The sequence below is a fragment of the Anser brachyrhynchus genome (genome assembly GCF_964034855.1).
Source record: "Anser brachyrhynchus genome assembly, chromosome: 3".
In the NCBI taxonomy this organism is placed as follows: domain Eukaryota; kingdom Metazoa; phylum Chordata; class Aves; order Anseriformes; family Anatidae; genus Anser; species Anser brachyrhynchus.
Window position 1 is genome coordinate 97,785,919 of NC_137696.1, and position 27,062 is coordinate 97,812,980.

The following is a 27,062-nucleotide window of genomic DNA, read 5'->3' on the forward strand; positions in this document are numbered from 1 at the left end:
GAGCAGCACCTGACAGACAGTTTTTCTAGGCACCTCCAGAGCATGTATGCTGCCCAAGGACAGGGCGTATATATTTCAGATGATGACAAGGATGCTACAGGGATCAGCTCTCTTGAGGTGGGCTATTGGTGCCACAGAAATATATCTGACTTGCAGAATTCTCTTGAATTTTTCCTAGAAAATGTAACCAGTCACAGAAGGCTATAGGATGAGTAAATTTATTCTGGAAGCCTTCTAACAACCCGTAGATTGCTGGTTGCATGCTCTACGTTAGGTCTGTATACCAGAAGGCAGTTAATGTTGCCCATTAACCACCTTGTACTGGATCTAATTACTTAGTTTTGATTAAAGCACACATTGAATCCAAAAGCATTCAATCCTGACTTGAATGCATGAAGAGAAGCCAGAATATGACTGGCTTTTTTTTTTCTAATAGTAATCACCATCAGATTTAGACGTTTATATTAAGTATTTTGTTTATATTTTTGTCTTCAACTTTGAGTTATTGTGTGTCATTACCTTTGCTACACAAAATGAAAAAACCTCTTACTACCCAAGTATTTTCTCTTTGTAGAAACACTTACACACTATAATCAAGTCACTTCTTGTTTTTGTTTATTCTAAATGAAGCAGATGGAGGTCTTTAAGCTTTTGCCGACAGCATACTTTTTTCAGTGGTTGAATAAACCGTGTAGCTTTTCCTGCATATTTTCAAATATACAAGGCTTAGGACTGTATGGAACTTTGTAGGCAATGCTTTATGCAGAGGTAAAATTACCCTTACACATAAATAGTCCTTTTTTTTTTTTTTTTGTTAATACATCTAAGAATTACTATTTTTTGTCACAGCATTGCAGTAGAGCTCATATGCTTAAGTAATCACCAGCAGTCCTTTCCAGATCACCTTTGCTTTTTCCTTAAATATAGTTCAGCTATAGTTTAGTAGCTATATCTTTAGTAGCTACATATCTTTTTGCTTACTTGGCAGCAGTGAAAACTAACCTGCAGTACACTAAAAAAATGTACTGTTTAAGTAAACAAAATTTATCACAACATTTTGATTAGTGCATATGAGTGGTCTCATGTAGCAGAGGTATACAGGCAAGGAAGTGAGAGTGGAAATGCAGTACTGGGTGAGTATAGGCTGAGAGGGTCAAAAGCTGCACCGCTCCCTTCATAATAGTAGGATTTTCTATCTATCCATATGTATTTGCAACTATGTACATTTGTGGTCTGCATGAGGAATGTGTTTCCTTCCCCTTGCTAGTGCTGATATTTTTGTTATGAGCTGTGTGTCCTTTGCTTCTCTTGGCTACTGTATGCCTGGACTCACCTCTGTCTTACCTGACTACTACAGAAATGGTTGTTGATGGAGGGACAGAGTGGAGATACAAATCTGGATAGAAGCACAAGGCTCCAAAGTGGGAGCTCTGTTATCACATACCAAACAACTTAAGACCTTTCCGATTCTACTTTAAATTTCCAAGACTTTTGAAATGGATGTCTCTTGGTCCTTCCTTACATGACCACAGATTTGGAATACTTCTTCTACTTTACACTACCACGAGGCACAGCGAATTTCAAGACAACACAATTCACGACACAAACATAAAAGCCCTTGGATCTTCTTCGGTGTTGTAAATAGTGCAGGTGTCAATTACATAATCTTAGCACTAGAAGAAAACACTAAATATTGTCTATTCCAGCCTCATCCCAGCAGAAAACAAACACTACTATACTGTGTGATTCCTGACATGTATGTCTCACTTTATCTCAAAGATATCCAAGGACATTCCTTATTTTCCTTAGGCAATCTGTTCAGTGTGTTGTTATAGTAACCATTAGAAGGAGTTCCTTAACGTTTAATCTGACTTTCTCTCACAGCAGCTTAAATGCATTACTTCCTATCCTGTTGGCTATGGAGATGGAGAACTAAAAACATTTGTGAAAACCTTTTCTTATTTGATGATTGTCATCATATTTCTATTCAAATCTTCCTTAGTTAGGCTTTACAAACCAATTAATTGTTTATTTTTTTTTACCCTAAGAGGTCACACTTTTTAGTTCCTTGTCATTTTTGTAATGCAGCTCTGAACTGTCTTAATTTTCTCAGCAGAGAAGAGTTCATGACACTAAGACTGATGGAGTTCAAGAAGTATTTGGACAACACGTTCAGACGTGATTTAATCTTTCGGTAGTCTTCTGTGGAGCTAGGAGTTGGACTCGATGATTCTTGTGGGTCCCTTCCAACTTGGGATATTCTGTGATTCTATATCATTTTTCTTGAATGCAGCTCACTGCACAGTGCAAAGCACTTCAAATGCAGCTTTATGTCAGCTAGATAAGAATGGAAGGATTATTTTATGCATCTAACTGGTTATGTTCCTTTCTCTATATCTCAGTTGATTTGAAACAAAATTCTATTTTTTGTTCCTACTTATGATCTCATGTATTGTGATATCTTCCACTTGTTCTTAATGGATAAAATTTATTTCAAACTTTATCTCCAATTTGTCAAAATTTATGAAGACTTCTAATACTGTCCTCCAAAGTACCTTTTTGTGATGCCAGGATGTCATGTGAGATAGCAGTGTAGCAGCAGAAACTTACTGAAATGTGAAATATTAAATAGGCTGCTTTTTATTAATATATATATATATTTTTAAACCCACAAGGTTTAGTTCTGGCTTAGAAGGGAATTGCTTTGCTTACATAGGGTTCATTTTTGATAATTTAGTTTTGTTTGTTTGCTTGTTTTAATTAGGTTCTTACAAGTAATCAGTTTAATAAGTTTTTCCCATGTTTTCTCCAGGAACTGAAATTACACAAATGGATCTATAATTTCACTGCTCCATCTTTTCTTCCTTTTTAAAGGCTGACATTACTGAGTCTTCAGGTACTTTACCTGTCTTCCACAAGCTCACAAAAAAACCCACTAAGTTTTTATCAGCCAGCTCTCAAAGTACCCAAGGGTGAAGTTCATCAGGCCAACTTGTCTGAACATCCAACTACTCTGAACATTCTCTGCCTGTCTACTCCATTCAGCACTGAAGCCTTGCCCTTTAACCATAGGTATCAATTATGATAACAATCTGCTTGGAGCTGACCTTTTTTATAATGATTGAAGCAAAAGAAGCATTAAATAATTTGGCATGATTGCCGTTATCAGTAGCTATCCTTCTCCATTGAATTATCCTTCTCCATAAACCTTACCTTCCCTTCATCTTTAAAACTGAAGTACTTACAGTATGATTTCTTGCTACCCTGCATATCCATGATAGTTACATCTTATTCTGTCTTTGCTGTTATAATTCTATGCCAACATATTTATACTGTACTTTTAAGGTTATCCTTAGCTCAGCTTAGCTTATCTTAACCTGACCTATTTTCTGTTAGTTGTGCAATTTTCATCCTTTGAAAACAATGACCTGCTAACCTGGTCTCCTAATACCCAGGCTCTTTCTCCCACAGAAATGTAGTTCATCCTGGTAATCTTGCAGAAGCTTTCTTATCTTTTTATTTTAGTTCAGCCTCTCAGCAGGTTTCGCATCACCAATTTTTTGCATTCCTAGTGATTTTTCTGAATTGTTTTTATTCTGTTCATCCCCTCTCTTCTCCCTTTGCATGGGTCAATTGCTTTCATCTAAGTTCTTCATATTGTTTTCTTAATATTCAGAGACTACTCTTCTCTTTTGCTTAGAATCAAATCTCAGAAAATATCTGTTGTTCTTGCCACCTCCACTACTGAATAAAAAGGTTGCCAATAGAGCATTCAAAGATCTATGCATTTTTGAAGGATAATTCATTTCCAAAATGATGTTTGGGTTGTTAAATTCCCCACCATTCCAAGTCCTACGTTTTTAATACTTCTGTTTGTTCTATTATTTATTAAAAAAAAAAAAAAAAGCAAGCAAGCAAGCAAGCAAGACTGTAAAAGTTATACAGTTCTGCCTCCTTCCTGTTTTTAAATAAGTATTTTAGAGAAACAGTAGAAAAAGGTTGGCTTTTTTCTTCCACTATCTTCCCATCAATTTGTCTCCAGCCCATTGATTTTGGTTTTTATGTAGATTCAATTTTTACCTGTTAGCTCAGAAATTATCATATGGTTAAGGAAGACAAAACTGTCAGGTGGCACCATCTGCCAGCCATGCATTTATTCTTAGAATGAATCTATCATTGTCTGAGCTTTGGTCATCCAAGATGAAACGCAGAAACCCTACTTTAATTCCTACTCCCAGAGTTTCATACTCATTTGTAATTTTCTCACATAGCTTGTAGTATATGGTACAAGTCAGTGGGGGAAGCTTAAGTAGTTCCTTAGACTGAGATTCCTGGGAGACATTACCTATCTCTTATATCCAATTTGAGTAATATCTTTCCATCACTTTCTGGGTAGAATAGCAACCACTATTTTGCTTGCTCACATCAGTGATGGCTACAGTTTTCATTGTCCATCACTGGAGCTGTTAATATCCAAAGTTGTTCCTTGATTTTGGTTAAATTTTGGATCAGAAAGATCCCAGTATAATTAATAGCAGGTTAGAGCTTGCTACAAATTATTGCAGTGCACAACAGATAGATGAGGAACTGTGAATTTTCTTCAGTGTGTCTGAGTTGTTTTCATGTATTATATTGTATTCTAATATTGTCTTCTACGTGTCTTCTATACATGCTTCTGCTACATTTTTTGTTGTTTCAGATTTGAATTAATTTGAATTTCAGCTCAATTAGATATCTAAAACTAAAGCAACAGCTGAAAGAATTTGTTTTCTGTTGGGATCTAAAAACTACTTTTTAATCTAAGTATGGAAGTAACTTTGAGATTTTTTTTCTTATTGTTACCAAGGTTATTAAACCTCTTAAAAAGTATTTTAAATATGGTATATAGTTCTAGTAATTACAGTGTTGAGATATAATGCTAGAATACACAAAAATATATTTGCACATTTAGTTCATACTTATTTCTTTAAAATATTTAATTTGTTAACTATCAGCTATGATCTATGAATAGCTGTAGTTTTAAAGCTGTCAGGCAAATATAAAATAGTGTTTCCAACCTGGAAAAGTTAAATTATGCAGTTGTCACTTATACTGTGAAGTAGCTTTTCTGCTTTCCCAACCCAGCATGATTTATAGTTTTAATGTTTCATTTTCTTTTCTGTCAGACAAAAGCTGTTCCACGGATATTGATGAATGTGCCTTCAAGCCCTGCAAAAATGGAGGCCATTGCCAGGATTTGATTGGTGAATTTTACTGTAGCTGTTTGCCAGGTAAGAAATCAGGTGATATTTACATGAGAAATGTTCTGTGATATTCCTGAAAGAAATATGTTTTTTTATAAGCCCACAGCTAAATAGTCATTTGTTTGGCTTGAAAAGAGAGACGGACTGAGCAGGCACTATTTAAGTGTATTTAACAATTGCTATGTGGCCAGTGTCACCAGAATTTCTTTACAAAACATAGCTTGCATCCCAGAAGTTCTGCCTTGCAAAACTGGTGAATGAAGAGTCTTAGAATGTCTGTGGTATTTATGGAAGAATGTTTGAGGAATATTTCATTTCTCAATCTTTTCAAAAGTTAATTTTCTGGTTACCATCCATAAATGTATAATAATTTTGTTTCCTTCTTTTCTATTTGCAAAAACAATTTTTGAAATTTCTTTTTGAAGAAAAACAATGGGGAGAATTTATATGGTAGCTGTCATAAAGATTGTCTGCGCCAAAGAGAGTTACAATTAATAACTGAACTGAAGTCTTTAATAATATCAGATCAATCTCTTTCCTGTCTTCATATGACTTGGATAATTCCCATCAGATATAGAGTATCCTATGAATGTATGAACTTACATGTTTCAGTGTGATTTTTTTCCCTATAAAGCTGGATTGATGCTACAGGCCAGCTTCTACATATTGTAATGTAGTGTTTTAATATAACCAGCTAATTTAAATGTTATACTTGTATAGTATCACTATTTGTTGATTTTTTTTTTCTGCTTTCTTTATTGAGGGTCAAATTGTCATCATGTGTTTGGAAAATAGCAACTAAAACAAGAAATGATAGTGCTCTTTCAGCTGTGTTTTTTTTTCAGATTTTTAGGACATTTTAATTAAACTTTGTTCCATTGTGTCAAGTTAGCAATTTAATAGTAAAATGATTGAGCTCATATTTGGACAGAGATATTTGCTTATAATGAAGAAGAAGAAAAAAAAAAGAAGTGGTTAAAATTATGTCACTATAAAAATTATGTATATTTTTAATATGTTATTTAAAAAACATACACAAGCCATTTCATTTACTGTATAAGTAGATGGAAATATATTGAAATGTAAAACATAGAAATACCACTCACAGCAGCCAGCACTGCTACTAAATCACAGTGTACGCACATAAAAATAACTTGAATATATACACAAATACATTTAGGCATTAGTAAACGTAGAGGCATGTGCATGGATGCATTATACATGCACAGACATACAACCTCTTTTAAAATCTGAGTCTCCTGACAAACTTTCAGGATGCAGAATACCTGTTTTGTCATTTTATTTTTTATTTATTACAATGGCTAATTTGTTAAGACTGAATTCTTTTGTTGATGTATTAGCTTAGTTTTACTTTTTAAATTACAAAGCATGTGACTATATTTCATTTCTTTTTCCATGGTGGATAAACCTAATGTCACACCTCTTTTTGTCACAGAGTATTTTGCTTTGTGCAAACTGAAATATGAGTATGAAAACATCTGCCTGCTTTACATGACTGAAATAGTGAGATCATTTGATCTTTGATATTTGAGTCAACAGTGTGCCCTGGCGGCCAAAAGGGCCAACCATATCTGGGGGCTCATCAGGCATTGCTAGCCAGTCAAGGGAAAGGATTGTCCTGCTCTGCTCTGAACTGGTGCACCTCACCTCGAGCACTGTGTGCAATTTTGGGCACCACAGCACAGGGACATAAAACTATTAGAGAGTGCCCAAAGGATGACTACAAAGATGATGGAGGATGTATAGGGCATGACATAGGAGGATTACCTGTAGTACCTTGGTTGTTCAGCCCAGAGCAGAGCAGGCTGAGGGGAGGCCTCACGGCGGCCTGCAGCTCCCTCACGAGGGGAGCGGAGGGGCAGGCGCTGAGCTCTGCTCTCTGGGGACAGCGACAGGACCCGAGGGAACGGCATGGAGCTGGGACAGGGGAGGGTCAGGCTGGGGGTTAGGGAAAGGTTCTGCACCCAGAGGGTGGTCAGGCACTGGGACAGGCTCCCCAGGGAAATGGTCACAGCACTGAGCCTGTTGGAGTTCAAGAAGCATTTGGACAACACTCTCAGACACATGGTTTGATTTTGGGGTGGTCCTGTGTGGAACAAGGAGCTGGACTCAATAAGCCTTGTAGCTCCCTTCCAACTCAGGATATATTATGATTCTATGATTCTACGATATGCACAAAATCATTATTAAAATGATGTAAGAAATACAAATATGAATTCTTAGACTATATAAATTTTCTAATAATATTTTGAACATTTGTTAGGTACTTTTTTTTTTTTGAAGAATTATCACGTACAAAATACTGGATGAAAATAAATGATTTAGATGGTATTTAGTCTAAGAAAATAGGAAGTTATGCATACATGCACTGGATTTGAAAGAAGAAAGCAAGAAGGTTTATAAATAAAACAATTTATGAATTTATAAAAGAGTTTATAAATAAAAGAAGACAAGTGACATATAATAATTATGTGTCATAAGGTCTGTGATGACATAAAACAGAACAGCTACCAGCTAAGCAGTAGTCATCAGCATCAGCTGAAGCAAATATCCCAGGCAAATCAGTCTTGATACAGACAGTACTACTGAAGTATGATGTTGATGATGTGAAGTATGATGCCACGTATAATGAAGTATGATGCCATGCAGGTTTTGATCTGCAGGGAATACTTCTTTCTTTTTCCTGGGGTGGGGATGATGTTGTCATCTATGAAGGAGATGAGCAGACTGCAAACGATCACAGAGAATGAATGCAGGAGATCAATCACTAAGGTCTTTCCAAATACACTGTAGAGGCAGAAGACTGAGCCACATCATATCTTGCTACACCACTGTTAAATGATTCGTGGTCAGTAGTACAAAGCCTAGTTGGCAATTGTTATTGGCATTCATCTGGATTTGATACTGTCAAAATCTATCTAAAGTCTTCATTAGTGACCTGGATGATGGGGTGGGTTTTGTTCTCAGGAAATTCACAGATATTAAACTGGGCCAGTAGTTGATGTGCTCAAGGTTACGGATGCTATTCAGAGGCACTGGATAAACAGGTCAGCAAGAATCTCATGGAGTTCAATAAACAAAAGTGCATGTCCTATACCTTTGGAGGAATAATCCCATGTACCAGCAGAGAGAGGCTGGAGGCCAACTTGCTGGAAAGCAACTTTGCGGAAAAGCACCTAAGAGTCCTGTTCATCAAGTAGAACAGGAGTCAGCCATGTGCTCTTGGAGCAAAGGAGCATTCTGGGCTGCATTGGGAAGAGAGTACCAAGACTGGAGGTGTTTATTTTTCTACTCATGACTTGTGAAACTGTATCTGAAGGACTGCGTCTAAGTTTTGCACTCTCCAGTAAAAGAAGGATGGTGGAATAATGGGACAAGTTTATCAAAGGGCCGTGAAGATGGTTGGGGCCTCACACACCTGAAGTACAAAGAGAGTCTGAGGGAATTAAACCTGCTCAGCCTGAAGAAAAGTCTAAGGGAAGATTTTATGGGGTTTACAACTACCTTGTGGGAAGGTAGGAGCAAGACTCTTAGAGATGAAAATCAGGACGGGGAAGAATTAATGAACACAAGTTGGAACACAGGAAAATTCTGATGAGATGTTGTTGGTTTTTGTTTGTTTGTTTTTTTAAGAAAAAAAGAAGCGCTAAGAAGATGATTAACCATTGGAATGAGTTGTCCAAAAACCTTGTGGAATCCCTGTTCTTGAAGACAGTCAGATCTTGCCTGGATTGTACCCTAAACAACATGATCTAGCTGGCTTTGCTGTCAGTGAGGATTAGACTGTGTGGCCTCAAGAAGTCGCTTCCAACATAGATTATTTTATGAGTCCATTACTGAAAAAGGAATCTTTGCCCCATTTTATCTATGCTTTATAAATGTAATATTTCTAATTGTATTTGAATTGAATTACCTGTGCCTATATGCACAGTCTTTAAGACTGCAAACATTTGGGCCATATCAAAAAATCTTCTTTAATAATCATTAGGATGTCACCTTGCATCAATCAACTTTGTAGATGAAAGGAAAAAACATAGTGTAGAGACAAAGTTTTTCAAAAGTCAAAATTTGTATGAATATTTAAAAACTTCTCAAATGTCATTTTTTCCCTATGTGTTAATTTAACCTTCCACTAGGAAATGGTTTCACAGCTATACTGAATTCTAAAAAGGAACAAAAAAAAAAAAAAGACAAGCGCTACGGTGTTGTAGCAAAAATTGGTTAATACTAATCTGTCATGTGGAAAACATGCCTTGAAATGGTACACTAGAGAAGCACAGTTCAAGGAAGAAGTGAGGTGTTGCTGTTTATTACTTAAAATTTATTAGTTGGAGAGAAGTTATCTCCTATTTGAGGAAGTATCAGTCTAGAAGATGTTTGAATTTCAGAAGGTATTCAGAAAAGCAATAAAAGTGATCACTGGAATAGAGTTACTGCCTTATGATAAAGCAAGTTTGTAAAAGAAAAGGATAAGAGAAAGAGAGGAAGCTTTGAAAGAAAATCATGAAAGCACGTACAAAACAAAAAGCAGAGCTGTTGTCCACCAAAGCCTTTTCACAAGAAACAAGAAGGCACTTAAAAACCCAGCGGGATCTGGGGTTAAAACACATAAAAGAACTTTTAACAGATGACATTCATTTCTAAATTTGTTGCCACAGAGTGTGATGTAGCTAGACAATTTTAATTAGAAGGTTTGGCAATGGATCAGCCAAACACACAAACAAAAGGGCTGTAAATGGATACAAATGGATCTTCTGACATCTTTTAATACAGAGTGGAACAGACTGCTGGAAATGGCGAGGCTAATATGCTCTCCCTAAATAGTCTCTCATTTTGCCACTCTCACAGTTCTGGGCTAGATGCAACGTTGCACTGATGACGCAGAGTGTTTCTTAGGTTCTTACAAGGCATTTTCATGTTTTTGTCTTTTACAAAACCTAACGTCTACCACAAAGCTTCTTTCCCATCCCTAGCCATGCCTCAGTGATGTATCACCCCGCTACACCTAACTGAATAAATAAATATTTATTTTCTAAGTGGCATTAGTGCATGATTAGCAAGATTGCTAAAGAAGACTTTTCTTGAAGCAGAAAATCCTAAAAGTTGAGATGTTTGGGCTGATGGATTCAACCTAGAATCAACTTTTGTTCAGCTTAATATGTTGAAACAGAGAAGCAGTAGTTCTTATTAAAAGTAAACTCATACACAGACAAATTATAAATCAAATTCTTTATTTGGGTGGTTCCCTGTTCTAAAGTTTACTGTACCATGAAATAAGATTGTACTTTCTTTTAAACATTTCTGGCAACTGTTTTTATGAAGTAGAAGTTTATACATGAAAGTTTTTACTCCAGGAAGAGAGTTCAGGAAAACTGTCGCATTCTGTGACTGAAAAAAATAGAGTGAATAATTGAAACAGCAGATGGGAAATATATAGGGAATCACTCAGTCCTTCACACTGCTACAGCACAATCACCCTTAACATAGAATTTGTAGAGAATATTTTTTTGCTTTAAAGTTGCCTGATAAGGGGGTCAAATATTTTTTTATGTGAAACTGTTCCTCAGTTTAACAAAAATGATTTTCTTGAAACATAGTTTAAAAATTCTATTATCAATTTCTTGCTCCAAGTTACAATTTATTTATACAATTTGGAAGTCTTTTTTTTTTTCCTTTCTACCTCTAACATCATCATTCTTTATACCAGCATACCAGCATAGCATTCTTTCTAAGCATGTTCCTCCTCTCAGCTCTAGAAACACTGTTGCCCAGTCTACCACTTACAGGAGATGATATGCAAAAGAGTACAGGACCATCCAAAGGAAATTTTTAGCTAGACTCAGAATTTTAGGAGGTTAGTACATGTTATCTCTTTTGCAAAGTCTTTATACTGGAACTTCTGTGGGTGACCACATCCAAGAGATAACAGCATTTGACTCACAATCCAGGAAGAGGGCCGAGGTCATTGATGATCAGAGCTGTTAGAGGCTGAAGGTTGTGCAGATGGCTCCCCAGGCAGGGAAGCCATCTGCCATCTTTTCCAAAAGCCATACCTTTTCTGGCAGCGATGACTAAGAGGGAGCTTCAGTAGGACCCCTTCCCAGGAGTTCCTTTTTGCATTTGTACCTGATCCATACACAAGCCTTATTTTTTGTCAGATATTTGTTAAATATATTTTTACTAACTATAATAACTCTTCTGCATTTTTGAGAATCTTGATACATTTAGCTATTTTTCTAATAATGACACTCCTCACTGAGAATGTCCAGCCATTTGCTACTGTAGAAGGTCTGATTGCTCATTTCACTTTTTCATGAAAATCTTTACAAAATTAAAGGCCATTTATTTGTTACTTTTTGTATAATATTTTAGTCATAAAATGTCTAGAGGAAAAAGTAGACCATTTTAAAATTAGCACAGGCTATGACAGTGAGTCCTCTTTTATAAAGAACTGTGGTGCTTTAACGTCGATGGGCAGCACACCACCACCACACAACTCTCTCCCCTTCCTCAACAGTACAGGGGAAGAAAATATGATGGAAAAAGGCTCATAGGCTGAGATAAAGACAGGGAGATCCCTCACCATTTACCATCACTAGCGAAGCAGACTCAGCATATGGGAGACTCATGTATTTTATTAACTGATGCTAACAGATTACAGCAGTAAGAACTAAAAGCAAACCAAAAACACCTTCACCACTCCTTACCCTCCTCTATCCACCCTCTTCTACCTCCTCCCCCTGAGCAGTGCAGGAGAATAGGGAATGGGGGCTGTGGTCAGTACCTAACGCTTCATCCCTCCCACGGGATGCCGTCCTTCCCGAACTGAGCCTGCGGGGGCTGCCCACAGGCAGCAGCTCTTCAAGAACTGCTCCCACATGGCTCCGTACCATGGGGTCCATCCCCCAGGAGCAAACTGCTCCAGCACGGGTCCCCCACATGTGGGCGGCAGCTCCCCCCAGACCCCCTGCTCCTGCGTGGGCTCCTCTCCACGGGCTGCAGCTCCGGCCCGGGGCCTGCTCCTGCGGGGGCTCTCCATGGGCCGCAGCCTCCTCCAGGCCACATCCACCTGCTCCACCGGGGGCTCCTCCACGGGCTGCAGCGTGGAGATCTGCTCCATGTGGGACCCGTGGGCTGCAGGGGGACAGCCTGCTCCACCAGGGGCCTCTCCACAGGCCGCAGGGGAACTGCTGCTGTGCTGCTGGAGCACCTCCTGCCCTCCTGCTGCACTGACCTTAGGGTCTGCAGTGCTGGTTCGCACCCCTTTCTCCCAGCTGCAGTTTTACAGCAGGTTTTTCTCCTTTCTTCAATCTGCTCTCCCAGAGGCCCACCCGTTGTCGCTCCCTGGATCGGCTCTGGCCAGCAGCAGGTCCCTTTTGGAGCCGCCTAGAGCTGGCTCTGATCTGACATGGGGCAGCTGCTGGGCTCTGCTCACAGAGGCCACCCCTGTAGCTCCCCACTACCAAAACCTTGCCAGGTACATTCAATACAAGAATAAAATTTGCAAATATTCTAAAGGATTTGCAAATGAGGGAAGTAGGAAAAATAATCTTACAGGTCTATTCTTTCCTTTTCAATTCTGCAATGTAATGGTTAACCTGTACTTCCTCTCTTCCTTTCTCCCCTGTAATACTTGCGTTAACCACCACATTGTGTAAGCATGGCACACGAAAGAGTGCCATTTATTTTAGCTTTCTAAGATGTATCAAATAATATGTAGAATAAATCACGGCCTTGTGAAATTCAGACATCACTATATTAAGGTGGTTGCTAGAATTTTCTGCATGCCTCAGCAAAAATGTCAGATTATTAATTATGGTAATAAAACAGAAGCATGCTGATCAATCCTAGCCTCAGCCTAAGAGACTGATGGAGCAAAGATGATAATCAGGCTAAGCAAAATTGTCCTATATGGGGACCTAGGACAGAATCTAGAACAGCAAATGTGTAACCCATCCTTCCTGCACAGAACAACCATACATGCTGTACAACAGGCTTGGATCCTGAAAATGTGAAAAAATTACCTATTTTTACCTTCAATATTATCACTTATTTTTACCTCTAAAAAATTACCTAATTTTTAACCTCTATAAAGTTACCTATTTTTTCTGTTATTTCTTAAAACAACAACAACAACAAAAAACATTATTCAGAATTAAGCAAAAATAATTTAAAAATAGTCTGTAACCTGTTCCTCCTCAGAAAAGAAGCACTCAAAAAGAGAGATTAAAAAAGTATGGGTCATTAATGGGCATTCCTCGCATCGATTGGCTCAATGTACTTGGTCTGGTTGATATACATATAAAACACTTTATCTGCATTCTATGTGTGACCAAAAGTGTTTATACCATGCCCATGCTTTTGCTATTGCTGAGCAGTGCTTGTACTGTGTCAAGGCCTTCTCTGCCTTGGCAGCAAGGAGGCCAGGGATGCTCAAGGAGGGGACGCAGCCAGGACAGCTGACCAAAGAGATATTCCATACCATACGATGTTGTGCTCAGCAGCAAAACTGGGGCAAGGGCAGTTTCACAAAGTAGTCATTGCCCAGAGACTGGCTAGGCATGGGTCTGCTGGTGGGAGGTGGTGACTGACAGCCTTTTCATCACTTGCTTTGTTTTATTTTTTTCTTCACTTATTAAACTGTCTTTATCTTGATTCATCAGTTTTAACCACTTCAGTACTTCCAGTCCTCTCCCCAACCCTGCTGAGGAAAAGAAAGAGAACAACCGAGTGTGGGACTTAGCTGCCAGCTTTGGTCAACCCACCACGCTCAGTTTGCTTTTATAATTTTAAACTTTCTTTACATCTCTTTCTGTTTGTTTTTGTCCCATATTTCTGATTCTTTTTTCTGATAGTTAGGCTCCTTTATCATTATTCTGCAACTTCCTACTGATAAAAAAGTTTATGAACTTACCCAGTGTTATACTTGTTCGCTATTTTTTAAGACTATTTTATCTACACATATGGTTTAATTGTGTGTTCTATTTTTTAAGCTTCTACTGACATTTCTCAAAAGATTCATTGTTGCCATTTGTATTTCTCAGTTTAAGTTTTCTCTCTCAGCTGTTTGTCTTCTGATTACATTTAACTTTGTACAATCTGTAATTTTAAATAGTTACATTATACCAGAGTGGTTCATAAAAAGCTAGATATTTGGGATGATGTATTTAATACAGTTAGATTTCTGACACATAATAAAAGCTAGTAACCCACAATACGTTTAAATAAACCTGAAAAAGAAGATGAGTTTTTTGGCTTTCTTTAATTTAAATGCTACTTTTACATAGTAAGAATAAATAAATGTGCCCTTCTAGATAGAGTCATCAGTGCTATTTATAAGCAATCCATAAACCTTAGAATAGAACAGAACAGAACAGAACAGAACAGAATAGTTCTATTGGAAGGGACCTTCAAAGATCATCTAGTCCAACTGCCTGACCACTTAACCAAAAGTTAAAATATATTATTGAGGGCATTACCCAAATGCCTATTGAGCACTGACAGTCATGGGGCATCAACTGCCTCTCTAGGAAGCCTGTTCCAGTGTTTGACTACCCTCATAGTAAAGACTTTCTTCCTAATGTCCAGTGTGAATATCTGTCCCTGGCACAGTTTTGTGCCGTTCCCTCACATTCTTCATTGCCTCTTCTGTTTTTCGTATGTATATTTAGCAACAGATACGCACACCTATACACACATATATACATAATACACATAATACATGCACATGTACGGAATCTCATCCTACATTATTTCAGAATATTTTCTTATCAAAGGAGACTATCCTGATATTTATTATACTTTCTAAATAACTCTATTTTCCATACACTTAATGGAGGGCACACTTCAATAAACCATACCATTCTTTAAAGACAGTACTAGGGATCAATTGACAGGTTGTACATTTGCTAACAGTTATATAGACACAAACTTTTTTTATGCAGCCTGTACTTTTCTTAAGAGCACAGATAAAATTACATAAATTAATTCTAACACTTCAGTTTTTCTTATTCATGTATTTAGTTTGGCCATTCAGTTGTAAGGAATTGGATTGAAATTGCTGCCTGCTGCTTACAAAATGAAAAGCTATAAATGTCAGGTCAACAGAAAGACAACATCAGTTTTCCCACTTTACGTTTTCAATATAAGAGGTATTTAACAATTTTGTAATACAACATTATCCTGCTTTTAAGTCATATACAGAACGGGCAATTAAAATGCTTGTATGGTATATGTAATACCTGTAAATCATATTCCAAAATGTACATATCTCTTGTTATTTTCATTATTTTCACTGGAAGAACAAGGTGACAATACAGTAAGGTTTAAGTAATCATGTAATCCATGAATTCATAGTGGTAACTATGTATTCAAAGTGTTTGTCATGTTCCATGATACTTGTACCTTCTTTTATATATTGATCCCAAAAGCATAGTAGGATTTTAATTTTTAAACCTAACTTTTATTACTTTTTAAAAAGTGAACATATACGTATGACAGGAAACAAAACTGCAATTTCTACTTAGATGAGATTTCATTGTGTTATTTTTACACAGATAATCATTTGGTGACCTTTTGTGCTTGAATACTGAAATATGCTTAATTTTGTAAGTAAAAAAGATAAAAGAAGACATAATTATTAACATTTCTTGCAATAGATATACATTTTAATTACGGACAGTTTCTACAAAAGATAAGAAAGGAAGTAAAAGGATAAGGAAACCAAGGAATGCAAAACATTCATTATACACCAGCATATAAAAGGCAGCATGAAGAAGCATGAAATGAAGTGTAGGGGAAGGCAAAATATGGAAGCTGAAAGCACTGTGATGAAAATAGGAAGTGAAAAGCTAAGAAAGGTCAAATGAGATGAGCAACATACTTCACAAACTTTGTTAAAAAAGTCTCTTTTAGGATTCGGTGTTAAGGGAGGCTGTGATGAAGGAAGGGAAAGTAAACTTACCAATAGGCGAGAAGATGGCAAATTTCTCACTTACAAAAGGAACCAAACTTAATAGGTCTAATAGCCTTACTAAGTTACTTTCTTTTTTATATTTCCAATTTTATTCTGTGTTTCTACCCTTATCAGTATAAGTGCTTCATGATAGTGGTAAGTGAAAACTTCTTGCAACAGAACAAGAAAAAGCTGCCGGCTTTCTCCCTTTTTTCCAAAAATGTGCTGTCAGTTATGAAGCTAAAAATAAAGACGTTTTTCAATTGATTAGCAGCTCATTTGTAATGTCAATTCTAGCCTACAATCCTAACAGAGATGACTTAAAATTTTGACATTTTTGTAATAGAAATAAATTATTTATTTCAAAGCAGATAATAAGACATTGAGTTACTGTTAACAAAAGCAGACAAGAAACAGTGATCTCTTGAGAAATATTTTAATAACTTATTACAAATCCCCCACGTGAAGAAATATCTCTATGATAGCCCTCAGCTTGAGTCTATTCATTTCTAAAACTACTATATGGGCAGTAATATAATGGAATGGAAATGTTTGTTCTCTAAATATTAAGCAGTTACTTTAAAGACTTGTTCAAACATTCACAGCCATATTTCACAATTCACCAAGTTTACACTCTTCTACAGGGGATTTGCTCCTCAACTGATAGTTAATTTTTCATTTGCTGCTTCTTAATTTTGGCGTCGCTGCATTTTTCTTTTTGTCTGATTCATTGATCGCATATGTTACCATATTTACACGTTTCTTGCTAATAGAAGCCATTGACACATAACAGGAAATACATAAGCCCACCCCTGACAGCAAAAAGAAAGGAAAAAAAGGAAGCAAACAAACAGAAAGCTAAGGTTTATTAGGTAAACCAGTGAATCAGTTCTAAAAAGTCACTTAATTCCCTTTCAAATGTGAGAAACCTCAGGTTTTGGATGCATGCATATAATCTCTGTGGGCAAGAAGAATCTGAGCTGTAGCAGATCCAGATTTCTAACCCCCAGCATTTACCAGAGGAATTAGAAGATTCATGCATTGCTTGTGTTGGATAGTAGATAACCCAACAGTAAACAAGCTCCATTGTTTACTCCATTGAAGCTTTGAGTCTTCTGCTGAAAAAAAGAAAGTGTGACAGTGAGCTTCTGACTAATGTACCCTATAAATGGGATCTGTCACACCCTCATTCTTCACTGTGTGATCCTTTTGTCAATGGTTTGCACAGATGTCATTAAACCAGACCTTTTTATAGAAAATAGACACATTTCATTGCCATATGCTTGTTTAGAACAAGGTCAGCACAGGACAAAACCTCCATAATGATAAATGGAAGGGTAATCACACAAAAATAACTGCATAGACAACTGACTACATGTATAAGGGTATCTAGGCTTTTTTAGACTACTGTCATTGGTGAGAAAAAAAAAAAAAGGAGTAAGGTAAAACACTAAATAATTTCTCAGAAAATGAGGAAGAGCACTCCGTCTGTTTATGAGAAGCTTCACTATGAAAAACTATCTGGAAAGTATTGTGCATGCTATAGAAAACGTAGCAGTACAGACAATTATAATTTTCTATTAAAAAAAACCCAACATATTTTACTACCCTCATGTTGTTATCAATACTGTTCTAAGACTGCAGAGAGTAACTAGTCATGCACATTGATTGTTTGGCCACATATATTTTAAAATTAATTTTAAAGATGGCACTTACATTACACCAAGCTTCGTATCTTCAAAAGTTTTTAGCTCATTTTCAAGGCACACCTTAGAGATGATAAACTTTGTTCCCCATTTCAGAGGAAGAGAGGAAAAAAAAAGAAAGAAAAAAAAAGCAACTGATTTCTAAAAAAAAGGCCCAAATTAAATTGGAAGCATTACTTGGTGTAAATCTGCCTATCTTAGTCACCATATAGAGGCAAGTACATGAAAGTTTTTACTTCTGTCACGTCAGCTCTAAGCAGACAGTGACTAGAAGAATAATGAATAATTCCTCATTTCTCTCTACGCTGTCTGGCATAGCTAGCCAGAAGTCAGGCATAGCTAGCCAGAAGAAGGCAAACAATCAATGTTATGAGCATTTTTAAATTATAATACTCCAATTCAATATACCTCCCAAAACCTGCCTTGGGCAATGCCAAAACAGCTATACAAGACACTTCCTTAAAGAAAAATGAAGCCAGTAATGTATACATTTCACTTAGATATTCCATGATGATGAGAAATGAAGCAATTATCATTAAGCAGGAGCACTCATACTTTCCCCTTACAATGAAAAGGAAATATGTATATGCATGTATGTGCATGGGATGAGATAAGAGGGTGTATAAACTCAAATGCCAACACACATTCGTCATTTTTTTTTGGTCAGATTTCTTCATATTACACATTGCTGAAGCTTGAATTTTAGTCTGATTATTGCTCTGCCCAGCCTTTCATGTTGACAGCCTCTGGATACTCTCTATTTTCTTCTGTTTCTGTTATTAGAAATACAAAAACATTTATATTTAGACATCCTTTTCCAGAACATAGCTATAGACACCTAAAATTTTAGTCAATATGCTTAAAATCACAAAATCATCTAGGTTGGAAGAGACCTCCAAGATCACCTAGTCCAACCTCTGACCTAACACTAACAAGTCCTCCACTAAACCATATCACTAAGCTCTACATCTAAAAACGTCTTTTAAAGACCTCCAGGGATGGTGACTCAACCACTTCCCTGGACAGCCCATTCCAATGCCCAACAGCTCTTTCGGCAAAGAAGTTTTTCCTAATATCCAACCTAGACCTCCCGCTATTTACAAAGCAGCTAAGGTGATAATCAAACTACAGACTTTTTCTGTAGTTACTATGTTGCATCTGCTAAACATAAATTTTATATGTCTGATTGATATGTTTGAGAGTTGTCTACTCCAAAAATTCTCTTTCTGGAAAGAAGGTATCTAACTAAAAAGAGATTTGTCCAATGTGTCTGAATATATTAAAATTTATAATCAGGGATGTAAAGGTTTTGGAGTTGTTCTGCTCTGTCATTTGCAATCTACTATTTGAAAAAAAAAAAATCTGCGGTGTATTTATATGGACAAAACCAGAATGGTCTTAGTTCTACTGCCATTATTTAGCAATATTAACATTTCATATTTTGGATGGCATTTAATCTTTTCCTTAGACATTTCCATACACTTCTTTAATTCTTCATTTGTATTTTTGCTCTGTCTTTACTCTTTCCTACCCTTCTCTAAAATAACTTCCTTATTCAACAATTCACTGTCACACTGATCTTGTCCTTCTGTTCCTGTAAGATACTGAAAAGTAAGTAACATTCAAGTAACAGTTTTAATTTTCTGTGGCTATATTTGCATTAGTAAGCAGAAAAAAAATGTTGTATAAAAATCTTGATGTTTTCAGCTAACAGAATTGCCTGACCAGACTTAGCAAAGTCTATAGCTGTTGCTTTATGTTCTTTAATAACCTACCTCTTTTCTGGTATCAAATGGTGTACTTGTCTGGTGAGAAATGAAAGACCATATTTGGATCTTATAACTATTGTCTTTCATAGTTACAAAAGATAAACTAGAATATATATGATGGATGAAAGGTAATGTTTACGTGCTTTTTCTTTGTCAAAGAGGTTGCTTATTGTCAATTCTGAAAAAAATAGTTCAAAAGCAAAACTTTATTGTTTGCCAACCTTAATACTATGAATGTCATGAATAGCAGTCTAATGGATTTTTGTTTTTATTTGCCTTTTTTTATTTGCCTTTTTGTCTTCTTGAATTTTACTTTAAAAAATTTTTTTTCACAATTGAGGAAACGTATACCCAACTTTATCTTGCACTTCAGAAACTTTTAATTTAAGGCATTTAACTTAGCTTCTGTAATAAATCTAATTTGTTTCTAAGATAAGAATATTACTCTGAAGAGTTTTTTATTTATTTGAGTGTCAAATTTATTTAATTGAGTGTCAAATCACACTATGGGGGGCAGCTCATCCTCTTGTCTCCTTGTTTTTAACACATGAATTCTGAAAGGCAGGCAATGCCTCCAAGATGTGACTGATGGGAGACAGCACCACTGCCCACTGCTTGTGCTGATTTTACAGGAAGGTTCATGTTTCACTGATCTTTTTTTTTTTTTTTTTTCCCAAAGATATTAAGATAAGCTACATTTTGTGTAATTATCAAAAGTTAGAAAATATACATTAATTATTACTATTATAATTACTATATCCACTTTTCTATAGAAAACATAGTTCAGCACATATACTGGATTTCTATTGAAATTCACAGATGTTTATTTCTAAGAAATATTAAGTGTTTGAAAATTATTTAGATCTGTCAAATAAATATAAGTTTTGAGGATAAACACACACAGAAATTAAAATTTCTCTACCAGTCTCCTTTACTGGTTTTAAGAAAGAGCTGGTTTGAATTAATTGAGTACTTTATTTCCGTTCATTAAATTTTAATTCTTTTCACTTGAAACACTATTCCTATTCTTTTCAGAAAGAAATAGTTTAGCACAATAGACACAACTTTTCGATGATGATAGACATTACGGTAGCAGACTACCAATAGAGAGCAGGTGTTGGATACATAAGATTTATCACTAAAAGTAAGTAATAGCAGCAAACTATTATAAATAAATTCTGTCAAAAGGAAGCACCAAAGAACACTGTTAAAACAGAAAAAAAAATCAATATTTAAGCCACCCCCTATATATTCTACTGAAACATGATTATTGCGTATATCAGCACTGCAGCAAGATGAAAGAGATGATGGACTTTTGTTTTAATTCTAGACAGGCAGAAATCTTCCTGTAAGCTACCTGTAAGATATCAGTGAGAGAAAAAAAAAAAAAAAAAAAAAGTTCCCTAAGATATGCTTTTGCAAAACAGGCATTCTGGAAATAATTTTTTTTTTTTTTTTTTTAAGAAGAGATATAGTTCTGGCTCTGCTTTCTGGAGCAACATCATTTTAATTTGAGTTAATCTCACTACAGGTGCTTTAAATCACATGAGAATCAAGATGTTTAGTTTCTTTATTTTCTGATACACCTAACAACATTTGAGCTGTAAGATTTTATGTTTTTTAGTTCTGGATTATTAATCTGTGAACTATTTTTTTTTTTTTGTTTAAAATATGTTGTTGGTTTAGAAGCTGAAATCAACTGTTATATCCTGACCTACTAGCAGCATTTTTTCTTCCCGGATTCTAACTGATTTTTGATTCCAGACAAAGTACTTGCTGTACTTGTTCAGATAATATTCACAGGGGGATAAAATTACTAAAAACCAGTCAGTATCCTTAAAGCCCTTTAAAAATTTTCTGGATATGCAAATTTATATTTAAGGTTTTCAGTGTGCATTTTGCCTTATTTGGATAAAAATGCCCGTAATATTTATTTTGGTCTTGTTACACAGAATTTGTTTTAAAAAATATCAAAGTAGCATGTACAATCACTCCTTTATGGGCAGAATAGAGGAGTATGTCTCAAGAATTCATCTTTACTTATCTGCTGAATTTTTGTGAAGTGTTATATTATACTTATCTCTGACAATGCAATATAAAATTATACAGAAAGATCAAAGCTATTACTGTTAGGCAACTTCTTAGTCTCATTTTTTTTCTTATGCACAAAGGAATGTATAAATGTCTGAGGTTTTTATATAAGTTATTAGAACAGATAAGCTAGGAAAGGGTAATAAATTACCTATGGCTAATAAGAAAAAAGATACGTACAGTGATAAACATCAACTTCTAAGTATGTCTTGTCATCCTTCCAAACAAAGCCACAAACACTGACCTCTTAGAAGTCCATCTTGTAAAATGAAAATGGATAACTGCTATTATTTCATAAGGTTTTTCTTTTCCTTTTCTTCGTCTAAGTTATTCTGCAGCTGTAAAATAGCATTAGGTCCTGTTCTAATACATCATACCATAAAATGATAAGATATAGTCTGACACATTCCAAGGCAGCAAGCACAGTCAGAATAAAATCTTATTCTGTGACTTCTTAGTGTAAATAAAAGAGAAACTGGAGTTGCCTGCTGTGCTACAGTAATCAAACTTCTGTTGTAATAGCTGTAAGTCTTCTGGTGTATTTCTGTAAGATGTATAGAGTACACCTCTGTTCTTACTTAATCCTTTTTTCTCTAGGTCTAATCCATCTTTTACTGGAACTGACAAAAACGTTCCTAGAGTACTGGAAGCTGTATTTGGCCTTTGTCTCTACCCTGATTGGGGCGGGGGGGGGGGGGGGGGGGCGGTGTTGAAAGAAAAATATTGTAGAACAATGGTTCTCTTACATCTTATTAAATTTTATGGCTTAAGATCCAGTTTGTCCAAAGCAGTAGAAACGGTCATTCAAGTCAGGCTGCTAAGAGAGAGGTAAGGGATGCACTCATTAGTCCTGACTAGCAGAAAGAAATTCTAGACGGGAGAATAAAGAGAAAGAGTAACAGAAAGGTCAGAGATCTACAGAGAAATTTGAAGATCACTAACAGCAGAGTTTATAGACTCACATATCTTGAAAGAAATTTCTAGATAATTAACTCTTGTTCTTCTGTTTTGCTCTATATCTAAGAGATGAAGTAACCTGAAAATAAAAAATGATGGGAGGAAATCTATATCTGATATTTGGGCAATTCTTTATAAGAGATCAAGAAAGTTTGTTTCCTAGAGAAAGAGACAAAGTTGTTGACATATTATGACATGAAGTTTTCAACATCCCTTCTGTATAAACTAAAAAAAAAAAAAAGTCAATCACAGTGAACAGTCCACAAGAAAGATCTTTAAACATAAGAAAAAAAAAAAAAAAAAAAAGAATAACCTAGAAAACACTTAGATAAAAATGTATACTTTAAAGTCTGTTTAGCCACAACTCCTGCATGCTATTTAGAAAAGATTCGGAGCAATTTCAGTGTTTTGTTCTTGTGGATAGGTCAAATAACAGAAGAGTAGGAATGAGCAGAGGTGAATTACAGAACTGTCAGGTTTAACTTGAATTCTTATCCCAAAAAAAAAGAAAATAGACAAGATGTAAAGATGAACTGCATTTTTAGCACTTGAAAATAACAAAAGGATAACAATTGGTCATTAGGTAACGTGGATTTCTCAAGAGCAAAATGTGTGAAGAACCAACACCCCCAAGTCCTTTTCATCAGGGCTGATTTCAATCCATTCTCCACCCAGCCTGTATTTGTGCTTGGGATTTCCCCAGCCCATGTACAGAACCTTGCACTCACCCTCATTGAACTTTGTGAGGTTCCCACAGGCCCATCTCTCAAGCCTGTCAAAGTCCCTCTGGTTGGCATTCCTTCCCTCCAGCACGTCACAGCTGGTGCCATCGGCAAACTTACTGAGGGTGCACTCAATTTCACTGTCCATGTCACCAACAAAGGTGTTAAACAGTGCTGGTCTCAATACTGAACCCCAAGGAACACCAATCATTTCTGACCTCCATTTGGACATTGAGCCATTGACCACAACTCTTTGAGTGCAACCATCCAGCCAATTCCTTACCCACTGAGTGGTCCATCCATCAAATCCATATCTCTCCAATTTACAGACAAGGATACCATGAGGGACAGTGTCAAATGCGTGGTCAAATGGTGGTTTACTGGTTTAATGGTAAACTTGGCAGTGCTATGTTAACAGTTGGACTTGATGATCTTGGAGGTCTTTTCCAACATAAACGATTCTATGACTCTATGATTCTAATGATATAGAATTGTAAGTCTGTTGAAAGTATTTTTCCTTAGAATATTTATCTATTTATCCAAGGAATGGAATACTTAGGTAAGAAATTGATGTACAAACACCCCAAATACTCACAAAAACGTATTCTTACACGGTGTTTTAACTTCCTTTTAGATTATGTGTACATAAACACAAGTTTTGGCTTGTCCCTGAGCCAGACTGGGAAATTAAATGACACCTGAACTTCTCACAGGAACACAGTACCATTTCCAAGATTTCAGCTGTTGTAAAATCACAAGTCTGCTTGTGATAATGAGCAGTCTTAGAACTGCTCAAAGAATGCAAAGAATGCAAAAGCCTTCTCAAAGTCACATACGCATCATTTCTCAATCTCTTTAATTTTGGAATATGAAGTTTCTAAAATTTTTAGAGAGGAATTCTGTTATGTTACAGAAATCTAACTGAAGTTCTCATTGTCTTTACTGAGAATTACTTAGTGGTTTTTGATCTCTGAGTTCCAGAAACCATATATGCAAGAGGGATACAGCAGAGGAAATTACATCTTACACTGTGTCTTTTATAGCTGCAACTGGTTAGTCCAACACACCAACAGCATGTATTTATTAGTGCAGATGATCATAGTACAGTACTGTTGTATTTTCTGAGGTAATGGCAGCATTTTTTTTTTCTGTTTTCCATCCAGAGGTGATTTTTCCTTTTTATTACTTCTTCTCTATTTTGTTCACCTATGCTAATGGTAGCTATAAACTTTTTACATTTTGTATAATTTTAGCAACATGTACCATTTTTATATTTGAAATTCTAGAGGACCCCAGCAAAATTATGATAGGTATTGCATGACAAAAACAGTATCAATCACTTCTATCTCAAAAAATAATAATAAAAAAAAATAAAATGGCTTGTATGTTATTAATATCCAGTGTAAGACTGTAAGTAAAGTGAAATTAGCAACCCATTAGTGTGTAAGGATCTTAATAACAGTGAAAATATTGTTTGGGTTTTAAATAATTACACAAATTCTGACATTTGTCCCTGCCAGTCTTTAATTTTTTTCCCCAGTATAATTTTAACCATAATCATAAAACTTTTTCACCACAAGTAATACTTGTTCAATAAGAGTGAATGAATGCACATCAAATCCTGCTGGCCCTGACAATAACCCTTAATGTGAGGTTCTAGCTAACAGCTTCAGATGTACCTGCCATCCATAATATAAGGAACCACGTAGTGAAATTCTCGTAAATGTGGCTGGACTATGTCAGAATGGATCACAATGCAGCGATCTCCCCAGAGAGTTTACATGTCACAGTCTGACTGCTAAAAATCACATTTGTCATGAGACATTTGGGTTTGTCAGAAAGAAAGGTCTGAATAATGTAAAAGCAGCATATCTGCAAAAATATATATATTTCAAATAGTTTGCTGCTAAATTTCCATTGTCTAAATTCATGAGGTATCTTTTAAGAAACTGTATTAGAAAAAGACACTCATTTATTTTGATAGGAAATAGTATATTCTTAAGTAATACTACTGAATCTGTTTTGCTGAGAAACTTTATACAAAACCATATTTTTAATATTAAAATTTGGCCCTGAAACCACCACCCCTTGTTTTTCAACTTGGTATGTGAACTTCAGATATATTTGTCAATGCAACAACACTGATAATGGATTCAAAACACAAAAATGAAAGCATACATAGGTTATGATCCTTTTTTCCAATCTTTAAAGTTATTATGAATATTTAATTTGTCAAGTAAAACACATTAGCTTTTCTACATTGTCTGCAGTTTGATTTCAATCTCACTTAACCACATACAACAGTTGTGCATACATCTGTGCATAACTATTACCATTACTGATTAATGTTTCAATTTTACTTCTTTATCTTAATTTTGATGTTTTATGTAGTAGTTCAATAAGCAGACGTTAACATTTATTTACAAAGGCAAAATTGAGAGAGATACTTAAATTTTTAATAGCAATTAACAGGGAGGAAAATTTCAGCTTTATGAGGACACTGCACAGCTGGTGTTTTGGATTGAGCAGAAACATAGCTTGAAGACACCTTTCTGCATCTATTGATTTAAAAATCAAAATGACTGAATGTGTAGGGCAGTTTTAATATGCATTGTCTTATATTTATGCCTCTAAGGCTTGTTATACAAGCCAGGATTTCTGAAGTGCAGTATGTTTCAGCAATTTACCCTGATGGTCAGAAGTTGCTGTCTTACCTCATCTAACCAGCTGTTCAACAACTAAAAATTCTTCTAGATTGGGAGCTCTTCAGTAGTGCCCTAAGGACATGGTTTACGTATGTTTTAATTTGAAGACTACACTAAACTAGGCCCAAGCGACTGAACTTCTAGGATTTTGTAATAATTTATTACAAAATACAGGCTGGGTTGAGAATGGATTGAAATCAGTCCTGATGAGAAGGACGTTGAGGTGTTGGTTGATGAGAAGTTTGATATGAGTCGGCAATGTGTACTTGTAGCCCAGAAAGCCAACCTTATCCTGGGCTTCATCAAAAGAAGCGTGGCCAGCAGGTCAAGGGAGGTGATTCTCACCCTCTGCTCTGCTCTTGTGAGACCCAACCTGGAGGGCTGTGTTCAGTTCTGGGACATGTCCAGCACAAGAAGGAAATGGACCTATTAGAGCGAGTCCAGAGGAGGGCTACAGAGATGATGAAGGGGCTGGAGCACCTCTCCTATGAAGACAGGCTGAGTGCTGTGGCTGTTCAGCCTGGAGAAGAGAAGGTTCCAGGGAGACCTTCTTGTGGCCTTCCATGTACCTAAAGGGGGTCTATAGGAAAGCTGGGGAGGGACTCTTCATCCAGGGGTGTATTGACAGGACAAGGAGTAATGGCTTTAAATTAAAAAGGATAGATTTAGATTAGATATTAGGAAGAAGTTCCTTACTCTGAAGGTGGTGAGACACTGGCACAGGTTGCCCAGAGAAGATGTGGATGCTCCATTCCTGGAAGTGTTCAAGGCCAGGCTGGATGGGGCTTTGGGCAACCTGCTCTGGTGGGAGGTGTCCCTGCCCATGGCAGGGGGGTGGAACTAGGTGACCTTTAATGTCCCTTCCAACCCAACCCAAACCATTCTATGATTATA

The 27,062-nt window shown here is 36.2% G+C and overlaps 1 protein-coding gene across 1 annotated transcript in view; it reads left to right on the plus strand.

Moving 5' to 3' along the window:
* Nucleotides 1–27,062, plus strand: part of EYS (eyes shut homolog) — a 959,435-nt gene that overhangs the window by 345,566 nt on the left and 586,807 nt on the right. The window contains exon 16 of the mRNA XM_080584128.1: nt 5,166–5,270. Within this exon, the coding sequence (XP_080440254.1) occupies nt 5,166–5,270 (105 nt within the window). The remainder of the gene's footprint in view (nt 1–5,165; nt 5,271–27,062) is intronic.